The sequence below is a fragment of the Dreissena polymorpha genome, chromosome 8 (assembly GCF_020536995.1).
Source record: "Dreissena polymorpha isolate Duluth1 chromosome 8, UMN_Dpol_1.0, whole genome shotgun sequence".
In the NCBI taxonomy this organism is placed as follows: Eukaryota; Metazoa; Mollusca; class Bivalvia; order Myida; family Dreissenidae; genus Dreissena; species Dreissena polymorpha.
In genome coordinates, this window is record NC_068362.1 from 51,938,720 (window position 1) to 51,962,031 (window position 23,312).

Sequence of the window (23,312 nt, forward strand, 5' to 3'; positions counted from 1 at the left end):
CCTTATAGTCTGAATGCGCATGTCAGATAAGAGTCTGGTCAAGACAGCCTAAACCAACAAAGGCTTAGATAAATAACCAACAGCCTTTCTCATCCCTGGAGATTGACAGCCAAGACCAGATTGCACAGACAATCTTGTAACGCACTAGACTGTCATGAATTGGGACCATCCTGAACCGCATTTGTCACATAATAACACAGCACAAAAATGGACCAATCAGGTGCTTTCTAAAAGTTCCGTCAGCAACAAGAGCCTTTTCGCACAGAAAAGAAGGCATACATGTAATACTGCTTAAGTTCTGGTCAGAATGATGAAAATCGGTCAGTGACCTCACACAATGACCAAGACAACAGTGAAATTTCAATTCAATACGTTTAACAGAACCAGAGATACTCCATGTTTACCTTAACTATATTTCTAAGTACAAAAAATGGGCATATTTTTGCCAAACGGTAGGTGAGAGTTATGGAACTTCTCCCCTGATCTCACAAAATGACTTCCAACACATGTGTGAAGTTTAAATTGAGTACCTGGAGTAGATAAGTGTATACCAGAGAATTAATCAGACAACAATGCTGATGACATGTGGGTAATTAGCATAGGTCTGACCATTCGGTTAAGAGTCGAGCCAAAATCAAATGACTTGGACATCCTGAGGTTATTCTACCAAGTCAAGGAAACATAGTGACCTATTTGTTCTTTACTCCATTATAGTTCTTCACTTACTGACATCTGTTCAAATGAATATATGGGGATTATTGTTTATTAGAAACATATTTCTATTCTATTCATATAGATGATTGTATTAATTTTACTAATTTGCATCAAGTCATTGATTCAGATCTCAAATGAACCATGACGTATTGAGAGTCATTATGACCATCCAGTTACCCGTACATGATTTAAAACACAGCCACTGCCTTCCGGGAATTTAATGGGAAAAATATAAATGATGGATTGATGAACAATAGTGTACTTGAATGCTGTCAGGAAGGCCGTAGTTTGATTGCTTCAATATACCAAGAAACCACATACTTAATGACATATTTAAGTAGGCATTTGATCCCAAAGGTCCTTGAATTGCAATGACAAATAGTATTTACCGCCTTGACAATGGTTGTTATCATTTTTATGCTTAATAAATGATTGAGTTCATAGAAAACTTTTTTTGTTTTCGAATATAAAACAAAAACACAGCTATAAATCATACATAATGCAATGGGTTAAAACCAGTAGTGATTAGATCATACTAGATATTTGCCTATTGCTTTACAAATTCTCTGCCTTGACTGTATAATACAACAATTTATCACACATTTTCCAATAATTATGCTCATTTGCATAAAATAAAATAAAATAGAGAGTAATATAACAGTATTTGCAAAAGTAGGCTTATATCTCCGAAGACAGAAGCAGTGTTTATAACCAAAATCAAACTTTCAGCACACAAAAAAGAGACACACAAAATACTCACTTGACTTTTGAAGGTGCTTTTATCTGGTCAGAATTTTCCCAGTGTTCAATATCAATTCCAAAAGGTACGATGGGCGCTTTCTTAAACAGTGACTGCTTTCTATCCGACATATGGCTGGACGTGGTACCAATATGTGATGTTGAATGACTTGAAGCGCTTGAACTGGACTGTTTGTCATCTTGAAGGGAACCAGCTTGACTGATGGAGGGTTCTTGGACTTCGTCATCAGGCTTTTCTTGTGCTTCTGAATTATCGTTTGCAACGTCATATGTGATGGTAGAGGAAATTCTGTAAATTAAAGATTTAGGAAATTTCATAATTAATTCACTATTTAAAAGTAACTGCTTCAATCCCCTTTAAGCTACATATACATTAAAAATTCAAAATCAACAAATATTTTGTAAACTATTTCATTAAATAAGGTAAACCCATAAAAAATCAGTGTTTCTGGGACTTTAAGATTTCAGTCCTCTCCAAATTAGGCACAGCATTTTAGTAAACTGATGACATGCCAAAAGAACATGAGGATGAAAATAAACTAATGAAATGCTATATATTATTTAAAACATGTCTTCTAAGGTCAAACTTCAATAAAAACTGTTGACAGAATAATCAAAATGAATATTCTTTTTGCAATATTTTATTGCCAAACAATAAAGTCTTATATTTTTAAAGGGCAAAATACATAAATAAAAACCTAGGTATTAAACAACTTTTGCTCTTTGACTGTCATTACTGACAAAAAAACATTTAATTTATTGCTGACAATACAAAGCCATTTTAAAAATCGACCAATCATCTTTATTTTTGATTTACAATGTTTTATTTTCTCATTTAGGAAGCTTTTATTTAACCGTTTAATGCGGGTATCTTGGTAAAATATGTGTTCTCTGTGTTACGTCCAATTATTCCTATAAACAAAATGTTTCAACTAAAATAAATTTATAAAACCTTGTTATATTTTTGGTCTGTTCTGGCTATGTATTAAGTGAACAGTTATCAACAAAAGAGGTGTATTATTCACTTTATTTAAGAGCCAATATCACCAAGTATTTTCAGCTGATTCACTACATTTCCCAGGGGATTTACTGTAATGTGATTTTTATCTTCGAAACATTCATAATTTACTATTCATAACACTGTAAACACTTTAAAAATTCCACATTCCATCAAAGTCCCTTGATGCTCTTCAAACTGACTGTTTATAGTCAATAAAAACGTGCTTAAAGCCATAAAGCTACGCATAACAGAAATTATGAATAGGTTTATTTTTTTAAGCAGATATTTCTGAGAAATAATATGTGTCTTGTTCTGAGAAAACTGGGCATAAGGCATGTGCGTAAAGTGTCGTCCCAGATTAGCCTGTGCAGTCCGCACACGCTAATCAGGGATGAAACTTTCCGTTTAAACTAGATTTTCGGAAAAAAGGGTCTTCCTTTAAGCAAAAAATACCATTAAAGCCAAAAGCGTCATCTCTGATTAGCCTGTGCTGACTGCACAGGCTTATCTGACACGACACTTTACGCATGCATTTTGTCCAATTTTCACAGAACAAGACACATATGATAAAATGAAAAAGGTTGTATTCACAGTCAAAACAAATTGGTAGTTGCATGACCAGCTTTTTGACCTCTGATATAAAGAAAAACAGCAACATTTTTCAAGAGCATTTTAATTAAAAGACATTGTCAGAAGCTTGCAAATATGTATAGGGTCTCTAAACCTAGACATGGGCATGCAATAATATTTTAATTTCATTCTTGATATTATCAGAGTTGGACAAAAAGAACAGATTCTAACCTGGCACGCGACTTGCTTTCTATAGACAAAGAAGGAAATCAAGTGTGGGTTATTCTGCAATAATTATGGACGGAGCTTAATGTTTCGAAAATAGTTCCGAATAAATAAAGAAACTATTGCAGTAAAATGCATGTGCTAAAACCCAATCTTAAAGAAATGTAATAAATGTAGCATGTATATAAATGTAATGAAACAAGAAATTGTTTATTTGGTGATAAGTGGCATAACCACGCCTGCAAAGAATGTTATTTGTTACGAAACGTAATTAAGAAAACTATAAACGTGACGTCATTTAATTTCTACGATTGTTGTTCTCAATAAAAGTTACGTCATTTTCAAAATATTTATGAATGAAAACGACGTCATATGTTTGTACAATTAAATGACGTCACTAAATAGTGAACTTTGCACTAAGAAGGGCAGAGTATTGAAAAATATAGTTCACGTCAAAAATGTTGAATTCGGAATCAAATCAATCAGACCCGTGTTAGAATCGAAATCATATTTTTCTATGATGGTTTGTTGTCGAATAACCCACAGTAATGAGTATATATGCGTGTTATCAAATCACTCATGCTTCACACTCGTGATTTAATTCCTACGCATCTATACTCCTAACTGTTGGTTATTCGACAACAAACCATGATATAAAAATATTATTTCTTAAATATAAAATACATATTAATTTAAAGTTTTTGCAAAACACATTCAATACTGAATACATTGTATATTGCCTATATGTCCTTTCAATAGTATAATCTGTCCCAGTGGTTGTCCTTAAGTTTTGTTAGTGATTGTTAAAAACAACCCTTGGCGTGTGCTTATGTATACTTTCCTTTGCCACTTAGGAATGATAAATGTAGAGATATAGGATCTGGCACGAGTTGTCATTAGGCGAGCTTACTAATGAATTACCTGGACGAGTTTAATAAAATATGGTATGATATGACAACGAGTGTCAGATCTTTTTATCACATGCTTTTAAATGAGCAAATTAAATAAATATTTACGCAAACATAATGTTAAATATCGAATGTTGTTTACATTTCGTGACGTCATTTGACGTTGCAACGTCATTTTAATAAAATAACAAAATGCGATTGGTCAATCAAACAAAAACTAACCCAACGAAAAGGCTTAAAAAGTATATTACAGATGTCATGATGTATACGGTTTCAACAACTATACATGTATATTGGTTCAACAATTATACATGTATAATGTTTCAACAAATATACATGTATATTGTTTCAGCAAATATACATGTATATTGTTTCAACAACTGTACATGTATACTGGTTCAACAACTATACATGTATACTGTTTCAACAACTATACATGTATACTGTTTCAACAACTATACATGTATATTGGTTCAACAATAAGTGATTAAGAGTAAATAGAAAAAAATGACATTGTCGCTAAACCTACAACCAAGCATTTAAGTGCTGCAATTTTGTATCATTAACTATTTAAAAAAAAAATCAAGAGTCTATGTCATCAGATATGTAGGCTTAACCAAAGTGAATACAAAATAGCTCTGCGGTAAAAATAAGTTGGGTGCAGGGCAATTTTTGCACAATAAAAAACAAGAAACCGTCGGAGACGGGTGATTCTCTCCAAAGTTTTTTTTTGTCACAATATTGCACTATATATTCAGATAAAAGGAAACATCTTGAGGGCACAGTAGTTGGGGGGACAATTTTTTATTTTTTTTTTTAAAATTTAAAAAGGCCATACCTCTATGAAAAATCATCCGACCAGAACCCGCTGATAATATGCACATGTATCTCCTCTTGGTAGTGAAGCTTCCCATAAAGTTTCAATGAATTCCGGTCATTAGTTGCTGAGAAATAGCCCGGACAAGAATTGTGCATGGACAGACAGACACACGCACGGACGGACGAAGCGGCGACTATATGCTCCCCCCAAAATAAAATTTGGGGGAGCATAAAAATACAAACATCTTACTAGAAATGGCGCTACAGAGGCCGACCCGTATCCCAACGCTGCATGTTTGACCCAGGGTTGGTAATGGGGCCATGCATAGTTGAGATTGACCGTATTGTCTTAAGAGAGGTTCAGTATCAATTTGAAGTAAATCTGTGTAGAAATGAAAAAGTTAATGTAAAATAACATTTTTTTTAAAGTAAAAATCGATGACGCGGCCCCACCCCAACCCCCATAACTTTTGACCCAGGGGTCAGATCAAAATTCCAAATAGTGCATAATCGCACATATGCTCATAGCTACCATGTGTGTAAGTTTCAAGGTTCTAGTGCTAATAGTGTAGGAGGAGATAGTGGCCAGGACAGATGGCAGAGATAACCACAATATCCCCACGGTTTTCAAAAAGCGTGGGGATAATAATTTTTTGTGGACGAAATGACCCATTTGTTTTAATTTCATTCAACCAAATGTACCGGTATGTTTTGCTTACAATTTAAACAAGAATAAACCTTTTTCAGTTGTTAACATCTGTAGTGAGCCTCATAATAAGAACTCATAATTGTGCACTATTACTTTAACCTCAACAAAGTATTTTATTTCAATATGACCTTGGTTGTAGCGTAAGCATTTTCACAGCAGATTGTTTCAGCTTTTTCTTCTCAGCCACTGACTTCCTTTTAAACCGTTTCTTAGAACCATTCTGCTTTCCAGTAGATGTCATGGCTTGAAAAAGAACAAATAACATGTTCATAACATTTTATACATACGTATAGCTACTGAGACATTGAAATATGACACACTTCTAACAGACAGTGTTTACTACACTAGGCAAATCTAATAAAATTGAAAATAACTGACTTTCAAACAATTAATTCATAATATCACATCCATTCAAGACAACTGCAATTTATTGTTTCATTGATATGAAAGAAAATATAGCACAATCTTAACATGAATTGTGGGTTTTAAACCACTGTTTCTTTTGCAACAGTTTGGGCCGCCTGGGTCCCTTTGCATTGTGAACCATCATGTTGCTTTGACTAAAATTGGAAAGTTAAGTTTCTGGTGTGTGGTTTTTTTGCTTTCAAATTATTTAAAGCAATTGAGAATTTAAAGGCAGTCATTTAGGGTAAACATTTCCTTTTTGCAATGGGAAACATGGCAATATTTTGGAAATAAATTTGAAAAAAACAAACAGTGCAAATGCTGATTGCCATTTTGAAAAACAGTCAGTGGAGCTAATATTCATCACTTATTAATACACTTAAATAAATAATACAAGGAAACCTGAGTTACATAAGTGGTCCCCAATATCATTTACTAAGCAAGGACTAAGGTGTCACATGAAAACAATAAATAATTCATTCTTTAGTAATTTACCTTGGGGTTGGAGGGGAAGTCTTTAAAACTTGCATCTAGTTAGAAAGGTCTTAGATTGTATTCGAGTCGGGTTGTGAGAAAACAGGGCCTAATCCTGAGCGTAAAGTGTTGTTCCAGATTAGCCTGTGCAGTCTGCACAGGCTATTCAGGGAAGACACTTTCCACCTTAACTGGATTTTCCTGTAGAAGAGACTTCATTTAAAAGAAAAATACCATAATAGCGGAAAGTGTCGTCCCTGATCAGCCTGTGCAGGCTAATCTGTGATGAAACTTTAAGCACATGCATTAAGCCCTGTTTTCTCAGAATGCGTCTCATTTGATTTCCATAGGAACTACAAATGTGTCGGAATGTGCATCTGAGCAGTAAAGGTCTAAGGTAAGAAAGTGCTCACAGACCTGCCTCGAGCTTCACGTGTTCTGGGATGTCCTCCTCATAACCACACTTGTCTGGCACCTCCTCAAAGTCATCATCATCTGGCAAGAAACAGAGCAGACAAAATATGAGTCTCACTGCGGAAAAAATGGGCCTATATGAATGTGCATAGTTGGCAAAGGCAAATGAGGGGAACACTTTCCATATTTATTGAATTTGTGGAAGGAAGTCTTTTTAATAAAAATCCATTTAAAGCAGAAAAGTGGTCCCTGATCAGCCTATGCGGACTGCTGTGGTCCCTGATCAGCCTATGCGGACTGCAGTGGTCCCTGATCAGCCTATGCGGACTGCAGTGGTCCCTGATCAGCCTATGCAGACTGCAGTGGTCCCTGATCAGCCTATGCGGACTGCAGAGGCTTATCTGGGACAACACTTTACACACATGCATTAAGCCAAGTTTTACCCTTTCCCCCATAAGAAGCAAAGTGAAAATGGCTTTGCAACCAGCATAAAACCAGAACAGTCTGCGAGTTACTCACAGTCTGTTTAGGTTTTATGCTGTTTGCTGCTTATCAGTATCTAAGGGTTGAAAATAAAGTCTTTAAAGCTTTAATCTAGTAAGACAGGTCTTTAATTAAATTAACTTTCTAAGGGACTACAAATGCATCAAAATACATATCAAAGTGGTAAAACGTTAACCAGAGCGAGCATGATATGCACTTTTTATCTTAAGCGCCACAGTTTTTATGTGTTCTACCTATTGATTCATTATCAAAAGTATCTAATAATGAGATATAAGTCACTAAAACTGACGGAATACCCTGTACTTGGTGTTGGTAAATTGACAAAATTGAAAAAAGTTGTTTCAGATTCGCAAATTTTCGTTTTAGTTATGATATTTGTGAGGAAACAGTAATACTGAACATTTACCATTGTCTTATATAGCCATTATATGCATCTTTTGACGATTTAAAAACCTGAAAATTATAAAGCGTTGCAACGCGAAACGATTGAATAATTTGGAGAGTTCTGTTGTTGTTGTTTAATTTTGTAAAACTACGAAGATTGCTTATATAAAGTATAAAATACGTCGCCCATAAATAGTTGGCAGGATGGCCGAGCGGTCTAATTGGTTTTTACTCCAGGATTCCGGGGGTCACTGGTTCGGGCCCTGCTGCGGGCTACTTTTTTTTCCTTTTTTAAATTTTATTCTTGATATTTTACTGAAGCTTTTTAGATCCAATGTTTACGTTTATCAATATAAAGCATTTAATGACAAACTTCAAAACATGCAAAATCTGTGAAAAGGCCCCTTAAACGCCATGTATCTTTTTAAATGATCTTTCTTGTCCATGCTAATCCAATTTTTGTTAAAGGAATCAATACTGCAACAGAAAACTGTATGTATGACTTTTTTTCGAAACAATGACTGCTTATCAATTATTCAACGATGAATGTATGCTTGAACTGCAATAAATAGGTCAACCAGTCTAATGTGGTGTCAATAAGGGCAATTATATTGAATGCTACAAACGGATTTTATTATTTGAACATTTGATTATTCCTTCTGAAGCTTAATTGGCTGCAGTATCATAATACTTCCATAGATACTTCTCATGTCTATAATACATGCTCTAATAAGATTGAACACAGATTAACATTGTTCAGTACACTTTTAAAGTATTAATTATAAAGGCTGTTGATCTTACAAAGTAAAGATCATCCTTTGCTTAAAAAATATCATCTAGTTGCAAATGTTATATTAAGAAATAAAACCATGACAAGAAGCATGACAATAAGAAAATATTTTCAAAGCTGATTATTTCACACTTTTCCGTTCATTACCAAACTTAATTTAAGAGTGATAACACACAAACCTTCAGCTAACTGAGAACGGCTCAATTTAATCAAAATAATATGTGAAAAACACACAATGTTTAGTTGTAATTTTAGTAAGTTAAATTAAAGTTTTGATTTTGTAAAACATAGGGAGGGTACTTTGCTCCTACGCAGAATCTGGCTAGTTTTGTGATTCCTGATATAAACAAGAGCACCGCCTTGCAGGTGCAGACCGCTCATCTATTTTCTTTTTAAAGGTGAAGGGACTCTCATTTTCAATCACAAAGGAGGGAGGGGTGGAGTGAAGAGGGGTGTATAGTGTGGGGGTGTGGACATTTATTACATTATCTTCCAAAAATGCGACAAAAATGCAAAAAAACAAAAAAAAATCGCGGGGGGGGGAGTGGGGGGGGGATTCTTGGGTGCTATGGTTGGACGGTATTTCAAACATAAAATAATAAAAATAAATATTTGTGTTTTTTAACCGTTTCAAAAAAATAATTTAGGGGGGGGGTATAGTGTGAGGGTGTGGTGGTCATTTGTGAGATGATCTTAAAAAAAAAAATTAGGGGGGGGGGGGGGGGGGAATTCGGGGGGGGGGGGGGATTAGAGGGGGGAGGGGGGGGGGGAGGGCACGGGGGGTGGTTTGGGTGGAATCTAATGTGGTATGTCAGGTAAGAGTAGTTTTGTCAAAGTATCAATCAAATCTAATCATAAATAAAGAAGTTATGGTAATTTTAGCAAAATTTAATAATTTGACCTTGAGAGTCAAGGTCATTCAATGGTCAAGGTCAAATTCAACTTGCCAGGTACAGTAACCTCATGATAGCATGAAAGTATTTGAAGTTTGAAAGCAATAGCCTTGATACTTAAGAAGTAAAGTGGATCGAAAAACAAAATTTAACCATATATTCAAAGTTACTAAGTCAAAAAAGGGCCATCATTCCGTAAAAATGACAACCAGAGTTATGCAACTTGTCCTTTTACTGTACCCTTATGATAGTTTGCGAGTGTTCCAAGTATGAAAGCAATATCTATGATACTTTAGGAGTAAAGTGGACCAAAACACAAAACTTAACCAAATTTTCAATTTTCTAAGTATAAAGGGCTCATAATTCCGTCCAAATGCCAGTCAGAGTTACATAACTTTGCCTGCACAGTCCCCTTATGATAGTTAATAAGTGTTGCAAGTATGAAAGCAATAGCTTTGATACTGTAGGAATAAAGTGGACCTAAACACAAAACTTAACCAAATTTTCAATTTTCTAAGTATAAAAAGGGCACATTATTCTGTCCAAATGCCAGTCAGAGTTACATTACTTTGCCTGCACAGTCCCCTTATGATAGTTAGTAAGTGTTGCAAGTATGAAAGCAATAGCTTTGATACTTACGGAATAAAATGGACCTAAACACAAAACTTAACAAAAATTTTCAATTTTCTAAGTATAAAAAAGGCACATATTTCTGTCAAACTGCACGCCAGAGTTATCTAACTTTGCCTGCCCAGTCCCCTCATGATAGTAAGTAAGTGTACCAAGTTTGAATGCAATAGCATTGATACTTTCTGAGAAAAGTGGACCTAAACGCAAAACTTAACCAAAATTTTCAATTTTCTAAGTATAAAAAGGGCACCTTGTTCTGTCAAAATGCACGCCAGAGTTATCTTACTTTGCCTGGCAAGTCATCTCATGATAGTAAGTACATGTAAGTGTGAAAAGTTTGAATGCAATAGCATTGATACTTTCTGAGAAAAGTGGACCTAAACGCAAAACTTAACCGGACGCCGACTCCAACGCCAAGGTGATGACAATAGCTCTTTTTTTTTTCCAAAAAACAGATGAGCTAAAAATAATTATACTAATAAAGGCATTTCACAGCTATGTATTAATCAAGGTGTTATGTAGTACAGACCTACTCTAAAGCAAGTAGTAATTTTATTTACAAACTTTACAAGTCAACTTTTTTTTTTACATATATTTGCCCAGATCGCAGTCTGTTACATGAAATATATAAAAAACAAAACAAATAATAACTAGACTATTGCCAAGGAAAATATGTCCCCTACCGGCTCCACCATTGTCAGATTTTTTATTTGTTGCCATAGCAACCAGAATTCTTGACGTAGCAACAAAATGAAAAGACTCGCGTAATCTCCATATTGCCAACTGACCATGTTTCATTAGTTTCATGAAAAAATATGAAGTACTTTTAAAGTTATCGCAGGATCCAGAAAAGTGTGACAGACAGACTCACAGACAAACTCACAGACGCACAGAGCGCAAACCATAAGTCCCCTCCGGTAGAGGACAATGCCAAAGATGTACCAGTTTCACTGTCCTCCCTGTTCCTTCTCGAGGCCTTGATCTCCAGCTCTACACACTTCCTCACTGCAGTCTCCAGTCGGTCCCTCCAGGCAGTGAGCATCTGAATATTGGGGGCTTCACCTTTGTGGTCCATCAAGGTCTGAAGTAGGATTAGACACTTTCATGACAATGAACTATAAAATTGAATTGTGTAGAAATACGCTAGACTTGGTGATTGAACCAAAGAGTTTATGTTATCTTTAAATTCACTTTTTTTGGTAAGTGACACTACCACCAGCACCAATAGCATGTTTTACCAGTATACCATGAAAAACACCAATAGCATGTTCTACCTGTATACCATTAAGAACACCAATAGCATGTCCTACCTGTATACCATTAAGAACACCAATAGCATGTTCTACCTGTATACCATTAAGAACACCAATAGCATGTTCTACCTGTATACCATTAAGAACACCAATAGCATGTTCTACCTGTATACCATTAAGAACACCAATAGCATGTCCTACCTGTATACCATTAAGAACACCAATAACATGTTCTACCTGTACACCATTAAGAACACCAATAGCATGTTCTACCTGTATACCATGAAGAACACCAATAGCATGTTCTACCTGTATACCATTAAGAACACCAATAGCATGTTTTACCTGTATACCATTAAGAACACCAATAGCATGTTCTACCTGTACACCATTAAGAACACCAATAGCATGTTCTACCTGTATACCATTAAGAACACCAATAGCATGTTCTACCTGTATACCATTAAGAACACCAATAGCATGTTCTACCTGTATACCATTAAGAACACCAATAGCATGTTCTACCTGTATACCATTAAGAACACCAATAGCATGTTCTACCTGTATACCATTAAGAACACCAATAGCATGTTCTACCTGTATACCATTAAGAACACCAATAGCATGTTCTACCTGTATACCATTAAGAACACCAATAGCATGTTCTACCTGTATACCATTAAGAACACCAATAGCATGTTCTACCTGTACACCATTAAGAACACCAATAGCATGTTCTACCTGTACACCATTAAGAACACCAATAGCATGTTTTACCTGTATACCATTAAGAACACCAATAGCATGTTCTACCTGTACACCATTAAGAACACCAATAGCATGTTCTACCTGTACACCATTAAGAACACCAATAGCATGTTTTACCTGTATACCATTAAGAACACCAATAGCATGTTTTACCCGTACACCATTAAGAAACCAATAGAGTGTTTTACCCGTATACCATGAAGAACACCAATAACATTTTTACCCACATACCATTAAAGGTACCGTCAACCACGATTATGAAGAAAAGAAAAGTTGTAAAATACCGTATTTTTTTACAATTATTAGTTTATATGGATTAAAATAACACGACTGGTATATTACATTACTTGAAAAATGTTGTTAAGTTTTCATATTTTCAGTATATTCGGTATAAAATTTTACTGAGTATCACTACCAGGTAACTACCAGTTAACTATAAATAACGCCAGTAGATTGATCATCATCGTCATGTGGTAAAGCCAGGAATGCAAATTGTGCATGCGTAGTGAATTGTATAAAATTTTTTATATAAAATGATCAATCTACTTGCATTATTTATAGTGTGTATATGGTTATGTCACCTATTTTCGCGATGTACTTTCAATTTCACATCGCGAAATTTAATTACCGAATATACTGAAAATATGAACTTTTTTCAAGTAATGTAATATACCAGTTGTGATATTTTAATCAATATAAACTAATAATTATACAAAAATACAGTATTTTAGAACTTTTCTTTTTTCGTCATTTGTGGTCGACGGTCCCTTTAAGAATATCAATAGCGTGTTTTACCCATTTGATATACCATGAAAAACACCAATAGCGTGTTTTACCCATATACTATGAAGAATACCAATAGCATGTTCTACCTGTACACCATTAAGAACACCAATAGCATGTTCTACCTGTATACCATTAAGAACACCAATAGCATGTTTTACCTGTATACCATAAAGACCACCAATAGCATGTTTTACCCGTATACCATTAAGAACACCAGTAGCATTTTTATCAGTATACCATCAAAGAGGCCTTTTCACATTTTGGCAAATTGACAAAATTGAAATAAGTTGTTTCAGATTCGCAAATTTTCGTTTTAGTTATGATATTTGTGAGGAAACAGTAAAACTGAACATTTACCATGCTCTAATATATCCATTATATGCATCTTTTGATGATTTAAAAACCTGAAAATTATAAAGCGTTGCAACGCGAAACGATTGAATAATTTGGAGAGTTCTGTTGTTGTCGTTTTATTTTGTGAAACTACAAAGATTGCATATATAAAGTATAAAATACGTCCGTCATACATGCTTGGCAGGATGGCCGAGCAGTCTAATTGGTTTTTTACTCCAGGACTCCAGGGGTCACTGGTTTGAGCCCTGCTGAGGTTTACTTTTTTTAAATTTATTTTTTTATTTATTCTTGATTTTTTACTGGAGCTTCTTAGATCCAATGTTTACATTTATCAAAATAAGGCATTTAATGACAAACTTCAAAATATGCCAAAATCTGTGAAAAGGCCCCTTTAAGAACACCAATAGCATGTTTTACCCATATACAATGGGAGACAGTCAAACACTGAAGACGACGCCTTACATTACTTTGTATTGTGTTTAAGCTATATATTACACTTAGATAATGAACACATACCTGTAGCCATGTTTTCACTCTTGGCAGGTACTTGTTCTTGATCAGTCGATACTGGCCCTGTATCCCCTCTATAATAGCAGCATTATCTTCTGTCTCTTGCACTGTTGTGTTCTCGGGACCTCCTATGGATATTGTGAGTGCAAACTGGCGAGAGAACACACCGTGTTGCTGACCAAGACTTGAGTCTTCTACACCTTCTTCAGAGTCATTCTCACTGTCTGAGCCAAGAGGATAATCAGGTTCAATATATTTAGCACTAGTAGAAATGGGACTAGAATCATGAGATGTAGCCGTTTGGGATTGGCTGTCACTTTCCAGCCGATTGATCATACCGTTTGTACAGTAACTGTCAGTCCCACTGACACTATCTACCATAGAATTATTTATCTTACTGATATCCTCTGAATGCTCAGCTTTCTTGTTGATACAAGCTGAAGATCCTGATGAGTTTTGAGATGTCATGTCCACTGATGATGTCATAGTCTCTGATGTTGTCACTTCCTGTTTTGATTGTGTCACCTCATGCACATCAACAGGTATGAAGAACTCATCTGGCTTGGGTAACAGAAGCTCTAAACCATTTTCAACCTGAGTCACACATATCTCAATTTCAGCTTCACTTTCTGTAATAGAACAAAGCATTATAACACATTCAGCTTAAATATGTAATATAAAATTGTAAGCGTTTTTAAAAATAAACAGGTAATTAATTTTTCCTTCCTGCGCTAAACAAATGATACCAGTGTTATCAAAATGGAAATTTTGTCAATGGCATATTAATACAAATACATTATATTGTTTGTACTGGTACGCAACCACATTCACAAATTAAATAGATGACATCAGTAACAGATAATGGCTTATCTCAGGAAATATCTTACTGGTACAACAGTTTAAGTTTAATCACATTTTACTTATACTTATAGATAACAAAACATTTGCATTAAATCACTCATTCAAGGAAAAAACAAAGAGCTTCTTTTTATTGCTTGTCTGACGTTAGAGTCACTATGATGGGCTCTAGACAAGTTTTAACTTTGTAATACATTGCAGACTGAAACAAACTGTCTTATCTTATCCCTTTACCACGTAAATACGTATTTTCATGCATTTGTAGTCCCTTAGAAAGTAATAATAATTTAAGACCTTTATTACAAGATTCAAGTATTTAAGGCTTCATCTCCAAACCTTAGATACTGATGAGCAGCAAACTTGCAGGCTGTTATGGTTTTTATGCTGTTTGCACATAGCCATTTTTACTTTGCTTCTAAGTGGGAAAGGGTTAATAAATAGAAATGCTTCAACTAAAACTATACTTAAAAAGCTCAGTAAAACTTCTGATGCACCAGCAGGGCAGAAATTTTACTACAGAATTATGTCCTTTATTTATGGCCACTTGCTACAATTTGAAAATGCTGCTTTCAACACTTACGCCGTGGTGTTGGCCAAATTGAAATCTATAGTCAATCAATAATGGGAAATTCATCAAAAAGAAATTGTTAATACAAGATGATTTACTTGCATTTTGTAACAGGGTAACCAACTGTGCTTTGATTTTTCCTTTAAGTCTATAGTGGTTATTTTCCTTGGATTTCCTGTCAGGTAGGTAGTGGTGACAAATTTGTTTGAGTCACCATCAACCGTAACAAGAATTACAAAACTTAGCTTGTTAATCTGGTTTTAACAACCTTATAATTGCTTCTGCCTTAATTACATGATGATGATATGAATGTAAAATTATATGATAATATGTCTCCTGAGCTATTTTATGTAATATTATGAAATGTAATTTATAGTTGTTTTGGTTTTATTTCATCAGGCCTCAGAAAGTTACTCTTCTGGTTTAAACTTTAATGTGTTATTAACAAATCTGGGCCATGTGTGAGTTTTTGAGCTCATAAATGACAGTTTAAACGCCAAATGCTTTGCACTGACCTACCAAGAGGCTGGCCATAGTATTGTGGACTTGTGTATTTTTTTGTGTACATGTGTGTCTTGTCTACTACATCTACTCTGTGATTTTGTTTGTTTTTTGTGTACATGTGTGTCTCGTCTTCTACATTTACTCTGTGAATTTGTATGTTTTTGTGTACATGTGTGTCTTGTCTACTACATTTACTCTGTGATTTTGTTTGTTTTTTGTGTACATGTGTGTCTCGTCTTCTACATTTACTCTGTGAATTTGTATGTTTTTGTGTACATGTGTGTCTTGTCTACTACATTTACTCTGTGATTTTGTTTGTTTTTTGTGTACATGTGTGTCTCGTCTTCTACATTTACTCTGTGAATTTGTATGTTTTTGTGTACATGTGTGTCTTGTCTACTATATTTACTTTGAGATTTTGTTTGTTTTTTGTGTACATGTGTGTCTTGTCTAGTACATTTACTCTGTGATTTTGTATGTTTTTTGTGTACATGTGTGTCTTGTCTACTAAATTTACTCTGTGATTTTGTATGTTTTTTGTGTACATGTGTGTCTTGTCTACTACATTTACTCTGTGATTTTGTTTGTTTTTTGTGTACATGTGTGTCTCGTCTTCTACATTTACTCTGTGAATTTGTATGTTTTTGTGTACATGTGTGTCTTGTCTACTATATTTACTTTGTGATTTTGTATGTTTTTGTGTACATGTGTGTCTTGTCTACTACATTTACTCTGTGATTTTGTATGTTTTTTGTGTACATGTGTGTCTTGTCTACTATATTTTCTTTGTAATTTTGTATGTTTTTGTGTACATGTGTGTCTTGTCTACTACATTTACTTTGTGATTTTGTATGTTTTTTGTGTACATGTGTGTCTCGTTTACTACATTTACTTTGTGATTTTGTATGTTTTTTGTGTACATGTGTGTCTTGTCTACTACATTTACTCTGTGATTTTGTATGTTTTTTGTGTACATGTGTGTCTTGTCTACTACATTTACTCTGTGATTTTGTATGTTTTTTGTGTACATGTGTGTCTTGTCTACTACATTCACCTTGTGCCTCATTGTTTGGCCATTGGTTTCTTGTCATTAATAAAGTTCAGGATGGTATAAAAAGTTTTCTCTCCTGCTCATGCAATGGTGTGTCTTCTGTACTATATTTGTTTGCGCCTCCTTTCACAATTGGTACCTTTCCATTAATCAAGGACCATACGCTATCATAAGTTTTCTCCCCTGCTGATGCAGGTAAACCTTCACTTTGTGTACATTTATAAACCATGGAACCCCCATGACAATTATTTTGGAAGTTCTGAAACATCAACAGCTTGGCAATCCTGTGATCAACGTTTGGGATAAATATGCTCTTTGGACACTGGATTTAACCCTTTGCATGCTGGGAAATTTGTCGTCTGCTAAAATGTCCTCTGCTGAATTTCTAAAATAAGCATTTTCTTCATTTTTTTCAAAAAATACTATCAGAATAGCAAACAGTTTGGATCCAGATGAGACGCCACATTCTGTGGCGTCTCATCTGGATCCAAACTGTTTGCAAAGGCCTTTAAAATTCGGTTCCCGCACTGAAAGGGTTAATGCATGTGCTTAAACACTCTTGGCCTTACCTGGATTTTGTTATGAAAAAAACTCCAATAAAGCAGACTCCCAAAATTGTGTTAATGCAAGCCCAATGCTACATGTAACAAATCCCACCACATACCCTGCCACTGTTTGGCAGCATTCTGGAGTTTTTCACATCTTATGGCCTCCATTTTCCTGTCTGTATCAGCCTGTAGTTCGCGTTCTCGCTGTACAGTGGCTGATATACCATCAAAATCAACCTGCAGGACAAACGCTTTGTTTGATTAAAAAAAATAATCATTCTTTAGCAACTTTTATCCATTTCAAAATGCTTATTTTAAATTCTGTATGACAGCCTTGATAAGGAATGTCCTCACAAAATCAAAACGCTCATAAATTTGACATTTTGAGGAGTAAAATGAATACTGCATGTTTCAATTTTTTAGCAACCAACAAGTTTGCAATTTATTTAGTTTTTATTTAAAGTGTAAATACACTTTTATATTGTTTCTGTCTATTTATTATTGTTTTTATCTACACAAATATTAAAGTGACTTCAAATTCTTTGCAAACATATTTCTCAATAAATTTTTGTTTATCATTTGTGCTAATAAATCACTGTTGCAGTATTCAGTGTCTCTCAATTTCAAACAGCAACTCAACATTAATTCATACACATCAAGCACAGCATGGTAATGACCAAGTTTTGCTCCTAAATTTTATCACAGGTATGTATTAGAAAAACCTTATATCAATCGATGATAAGCATCCTGGGCAATATTGAGCTTTTCTCAAATTTAATCATGTTATTGACTTGTTAAAGATTACCATCTAATTTGATCTAGTAGCAGCACATTAAAACAATAGCTTTGAATAATGACACTTTATCATTAAAATCCAAACTGCAGTAAAACAGCTCATTTTTAATCCTGTTTAAGTATCTGCATTTGAATCTTAACTCTTTCAGTGCTGGAATCGAATTTTGAAGGTCTTTGCAAACAGTTTGGATCCAGATGAGACGCCACAGAACATGGCGTCTCATCAGGATCCTAACTGTTTGCAATTCTGATAGTATTCTTTGAAAAAAAAAATGAAGAAAATGCTTATTTTAGAAATTCAGCAGACAACATTTTAGCAGACGACAATTTCCCAGCATGCAAAGGGTTAAATTTATGCACCCATGGCATGTCCCAAAAAATTCATATACACCTATGCTTTATCAGGTGAGCTGCACAAACTTAGCTCCTTATACAACATTTATATCGTATAATACATATAAAACATAAACATTGCTGTAGGAATGTTGATAAATACACAGTATACTTAGAAAACTACACAATAAAAGGGATTAAGCTACAGCGGAATATAATTGGGGCCAAATTTCCATTTAATGCCCCATCAGTTTAAAATTTGTGCCCAAACCCCTTTTTGTTTTTATATCCAACCTTTTAATTCCCTTTTTCATTATTAATATACCTTTTTAAATACCAACACACAGTGACAGAACATAATAAACATACAATTATCTTAAAAAAACAATATATAAATGTACCACATGGAATATAAGCTGATTGGATGAGTGAATATAAGTTTATTAAGAGCAAACAGCATAACAATGTCACTTAAAATGAACACACTTTGCTTTCCAACCAATTCTTACAATGGATGTCAACCTTTGACCCCACGCCCACCTGTTGCATTTTTCAGTGCAGCAAAATTTTTCAAATAACTAAAGCAAACAAAAAATGAACCTTTTTGCATGTTTTCATAAAATCATATCCAAGGGCAAGCTTCTTGTATGCCGGCCCATACTTCTCGAACCATAGGTAGAAGTTCCTGAGAACATTTTCTTTCATCACCTTGGCAACCTGTTTTGGTGGAGGAAGAGGCAGAGATTTGTCTAGCCCTGAAATCAATATATGAAAGGATCATCACTGAATTAATTTGCATTAAACCAAACTAAAAACATTTTCTTTTTAATAAATGACACTATCCTTCCATGCTGCATGCGATATACAATTTGTGAGGTGAAAAAGTAACATAACCTTGGCAATTTTTCACATATGATGACATAGGAAATGCGAAATTTCTTATAAACAGGAACACTGCATGCAGGAAGTTTGAATGGTGTCTGTTACACGTTCTCAATATGGTGAACAATTATGGAACATTATTTTAAAGTTGCATAATGAACGATGAAGTATGGAGTGTGGAATTGTTTTATGGCCAATTCAAATTTGACATTTGACCTCTGGCATCATGAAAGACAAAGTTACAGTTTAATGGAAAAATTTCAAAATTGACCTTTAAGTGTGTGCTTTACCTTTGATGTTTTGGGACTGGTGTTACAGACGACAAATTATTTTCCCAATGGTGTCCTTTGTTGAAATTTATTTTAAAATCTGGTCATTCAACTTTGCCAGAGATATTAGGTTTATAAACATTGTCATCAGATTTCATTATGCTCATATATAAACTTTTTTATATGAATGCCTGACAAAATTGTGCTGGGAACTGAATGCCTGCCTGTGTGATGAAAGTGTTCTCATATATCCTATTTTTTTATAGGGTGTATAAAAAGGTCTATATTAACAAGTACCTGTGGATAATTCGAAGTAAGTGTGAATATTTTCCAGCAACAACTCTCTGAAGACGTGGGAACGGCTAAACAGCTCATCAATCATCTGACAGACGGACAGACGAACCTCAGAATGCTTTATATGCAGTTGCTTCATCATGATGTCAAATGCATATTTCACATAGCCATCAGAATTCCTGAAATTAATAAATGTGCTTATCTTGCATATATAACAGGCAAGTAATATAACATTTTGCATGTTTTTGTTACATGTAGCTGCATGCACATGCCAAAAGTCTTTAACTGACAAATTTGTATGACATTACTTAGTTGAAAAGTAGTTGCCAATATGAAATGACATCCATCATAAATGCATGTAACAACACAACTGACGTTTTATGGAAATGTTTTTTAAAAAAATCATCAAGAAATTTCATTAAGTTGTTCAATAAAAGATGGTATGAAATTATTCATGGAATGAAAGATTATGATATTGATATCTGACACAAGCAAAAAACGCTTGGAGTGATCAATAATTAGCTCATGATTTTTGTAAACATAAGGTCTAGGCAGTATAAAGGTTTCATATTGAACAGACACAGCAACACAAAACTAATTGACTTCTTTGGCTACCTGCAAAGTTTCTTGAACTTTTTCATGACCTCTTGATTAAGTGCTGGCTTTCCAGATGTTGTCAGGATCTGCACAAGTCCAGAAATCTGTTTGCAGAGAGTTTCATCTAGTTCCTCTGCCATGATAATGCCGTCCTTACTAACTTTTTACCTACAAAAATTATGGTATTACAACAGTGTCCAACAAATCCATTGCCCGGAGCCCGGGGGCTACCAAAATTTTTCATCGGGCTACTGAAATTTTCCAGCTGACGCCCGCCGGGCTACTATAAATCTATAAGAGCGGTAGCCCGGTTTATTGACAGACATACGTAGAATAAACATGCTGACCATGTGTTTGTACACTGTGTATTGCTTATCATCCGATAACAAAGTGCAATCAATTATCTTATCAGTCACCGATCACTTGCGGTAATGTCTTAAACAGTAACAGTGTATTTTAATCATCCAATCAGAATCAACATTTGTCGTCTGCTAATAATATAATGAGAGCCAGTTGGATAGTTGGCGCACATGATGCAACATCATTTCGCAGTTTGGAATTCTTTGTTAACCGCAACAATGAGTAATAGCGACAACGTTTTTGATGTCGTTAAATATCAAAGGACGCCAAACATTAAATAAATCAAAACAATAGCGGATTCTTCAAAACGGTAACGAAACCGAAAATGAATATTAGATAGTGTCAAATGAATTTCGGCATATGGTTCTATTTAAAGATATGATGAAATAAGCTCCCAATCAGGACCTTTGTATTGCAACATGCGTAAATAACCTGCCACGGTTTGCACGCGTTATGAACAGCTATTTTAGGTTACAAAATTCTACATTTAAGAAATGAATTTCTTTGTCCCGATAAAAAGCGCGCGAAAATTGGCGTGGGTGTATTTATTTGTAAATAAAATTTTTGTAGCGGGTACAACATTGAGATCATTTAATTTCCATTAAAAGTTTCATTGTGAATTTCAACTAAAGTACCGGGGTATCTTGCGAATTATTTGGCATTGACATTTTCTCTTAATAAAATATCATGTAAACACGCTGTATCGTTACCGTTACGCTGTATCAGTTCCTTCATTATTGTATTGTATACTGACTGCACACAAGTGTCGTAACATACGGATGCAATACGTAAATTCGGACAGTACTTAAAGTCGGACACAAGTAAATAAATGATTTAATACTCTTGATTTCTAGAAACTCAGTATTTGTTGTTAAAAAGGGCAATTGCATTGATTAACACCATACGAGTCAATCGTATTGATCATCTTAACGCTTTATTTATGTTTACGACTTAACGTGCTGTCCGAATTTAAGTACACATACATGTGCACATACATGTAATATCTGCATGTAGTATATGATTTTCTTTGGTACATTTACATTTAAGTACACGGTGCCTGTACTGTAACATTAATTTACGATATTGACTGTGTACATCAGACTACTTGCTATTTAATGTATATGTATGTATACATATTAAGTATATGTAAATGAAGAAATAAAATAAAGATGAAAACCTGCCACTTATCATTTTGTAGGAAAATTTTATGGGCTACCAAATATTTTTATTGGTAGCCCAGTGGGCTACCTGAAAAATAAGAAATTTGTCGGACACTGTACAAGTTGATATGTTTAGTCAATAACAAAATATAGCTCAGTGAACACATTTTAAATAATGTGCAGTACAGTTATTTATTGAAATAGTTTGTGTTCAAAATAAATGTGAATGCTGAAAGTCCTGTCTGTAAACACAATGAAAAGTATATTATGGTAATATTATGGTAATACTAGCATTCACATTTCATAGCAAAATAAAAGACCTCCACAGATTATTTTCTCAGAGGTAACTTTTTGCATATTTTGCATTATGAAATAAGTTGGCTACAATTGAGTATAGTTTCTTTACAGCAATTTTTTTTTTTAATTATATCTTCTGTTAGGTTACCACTTAGTATTATTTTGGTTTCATATTTCTTATTTGTACATTCATTTTCTTTATTACATATGAGAGCATATATTTGAAACATGATTATTTTACCTACAAACCAACATAAATGTTTATGATTCAACATCAATTTTTCCAATGGTTTAAATCCACATTCGCAAGAAGCTTTTATATCGGATTAAAAATGCTCTGAATATACAATATTCAGAGGTTAAATTCGATTTGTTTTGAGCATTTAATTTTCACTCATTTTAAGTATCAGACATCATGATTGATGTGGCCCAAATTTGAGTGGGAACTTTTGCAATTCAAAAAGATGGAATGAACTCTCTGGATGATGTACTCGTGTACTCATGGAAGCTCAAAGCAATCACATAGAACTAGAGTGACACCAATTTCAGACATAATACTGTAAACCACGTGTTCAACTACTATAATAATGTTGTGCGATTGTTTGGAAACATTTATCACTAAACAACCCTAAGCACAATCAGCTCGCGTCAGGAAGGTGAATGTAGTATCCGAAGTAAAATTATCCGATATGTACGCCAACTTCATTACTTGTGATGTGCACGTACGTTCCTACATTGTCACGATTTTTATCGTGTTTGAGATAAGCAAAAATTCGGATTTTATGAAATTTAAGTAAAACATATTGATATTTTATTTGTGTACCTCTTTTAAGCAATATTTCACAAGCGATTGATAAATCTTTTATTTACACGGTGAAGACACAAATAGTTTTAGTTGTTGGAGTCGGTATGTGCCCGATAAATATT

The 23,312-nt window shown here is 34.4% G+C and overlaps 1 protein-coding gene across 1 annotated transcript in view; it reads right to left on the bottom strand.

The window, feature by feature from the left end:
* Nucleotides 1–23,293, bottom strand: part of LOC127840815 (UV-stimulated scaffold protein A-like) — a 34,824-nt gene extending 11,531 nt beyond the window's left edge. The window contains exons 1-10 of the mRNA XM_052369232.1: nucleotides 23,209–23,293; nucleotides 20,587–20,736; nucleotides 19,975–20,150; nucleotides 19,127–19,281; nucleotides 17,515–17,635; nucleotides 13,876–14,498; nucleotides 11,141–11,279; nucleotides 7,001–7,078; nucleotides 5,833–5,947; nucleotides 1,475–1,762 (exon numbers count right to left, since the gene is read on the bottom strand). Of these exons, the coding sequence (XP_052225192.1) occupies nucleotides 1,475–1,762; nucleotides 5,833–5,947; nucleotides 7,001–7,078; nucleotides 11,141–11,279; nucleotides 13,876–14,498; nucleotides 17,515–17,635; nucleotides 19,127–19,281; nucleotides 19,975–20,150; nucleotides 20,587–20,708 (1,817 nt within the window). The 5' untranslated portion in view covers nucleotides 20,709–20,736; nucleotides 23,209–23,293. The remainder of the gene's footprint in view (nucleotides 1–1,474; nucleotides 1,763–5,832; nucleotides 5,948–7,000; nucleotides 7,079–11,140; nucleotides 11,280–13,875; nucleotides 14,499–17,514; nucleotides 17,636–19,126; nucleotides 19,282–19,974; nucleotides 20,151–20,586; nucleotides 20,737–23,208) is intronic.
* Nucleotides 23,294–23,312: the final 19 nt, after the last annotated feature.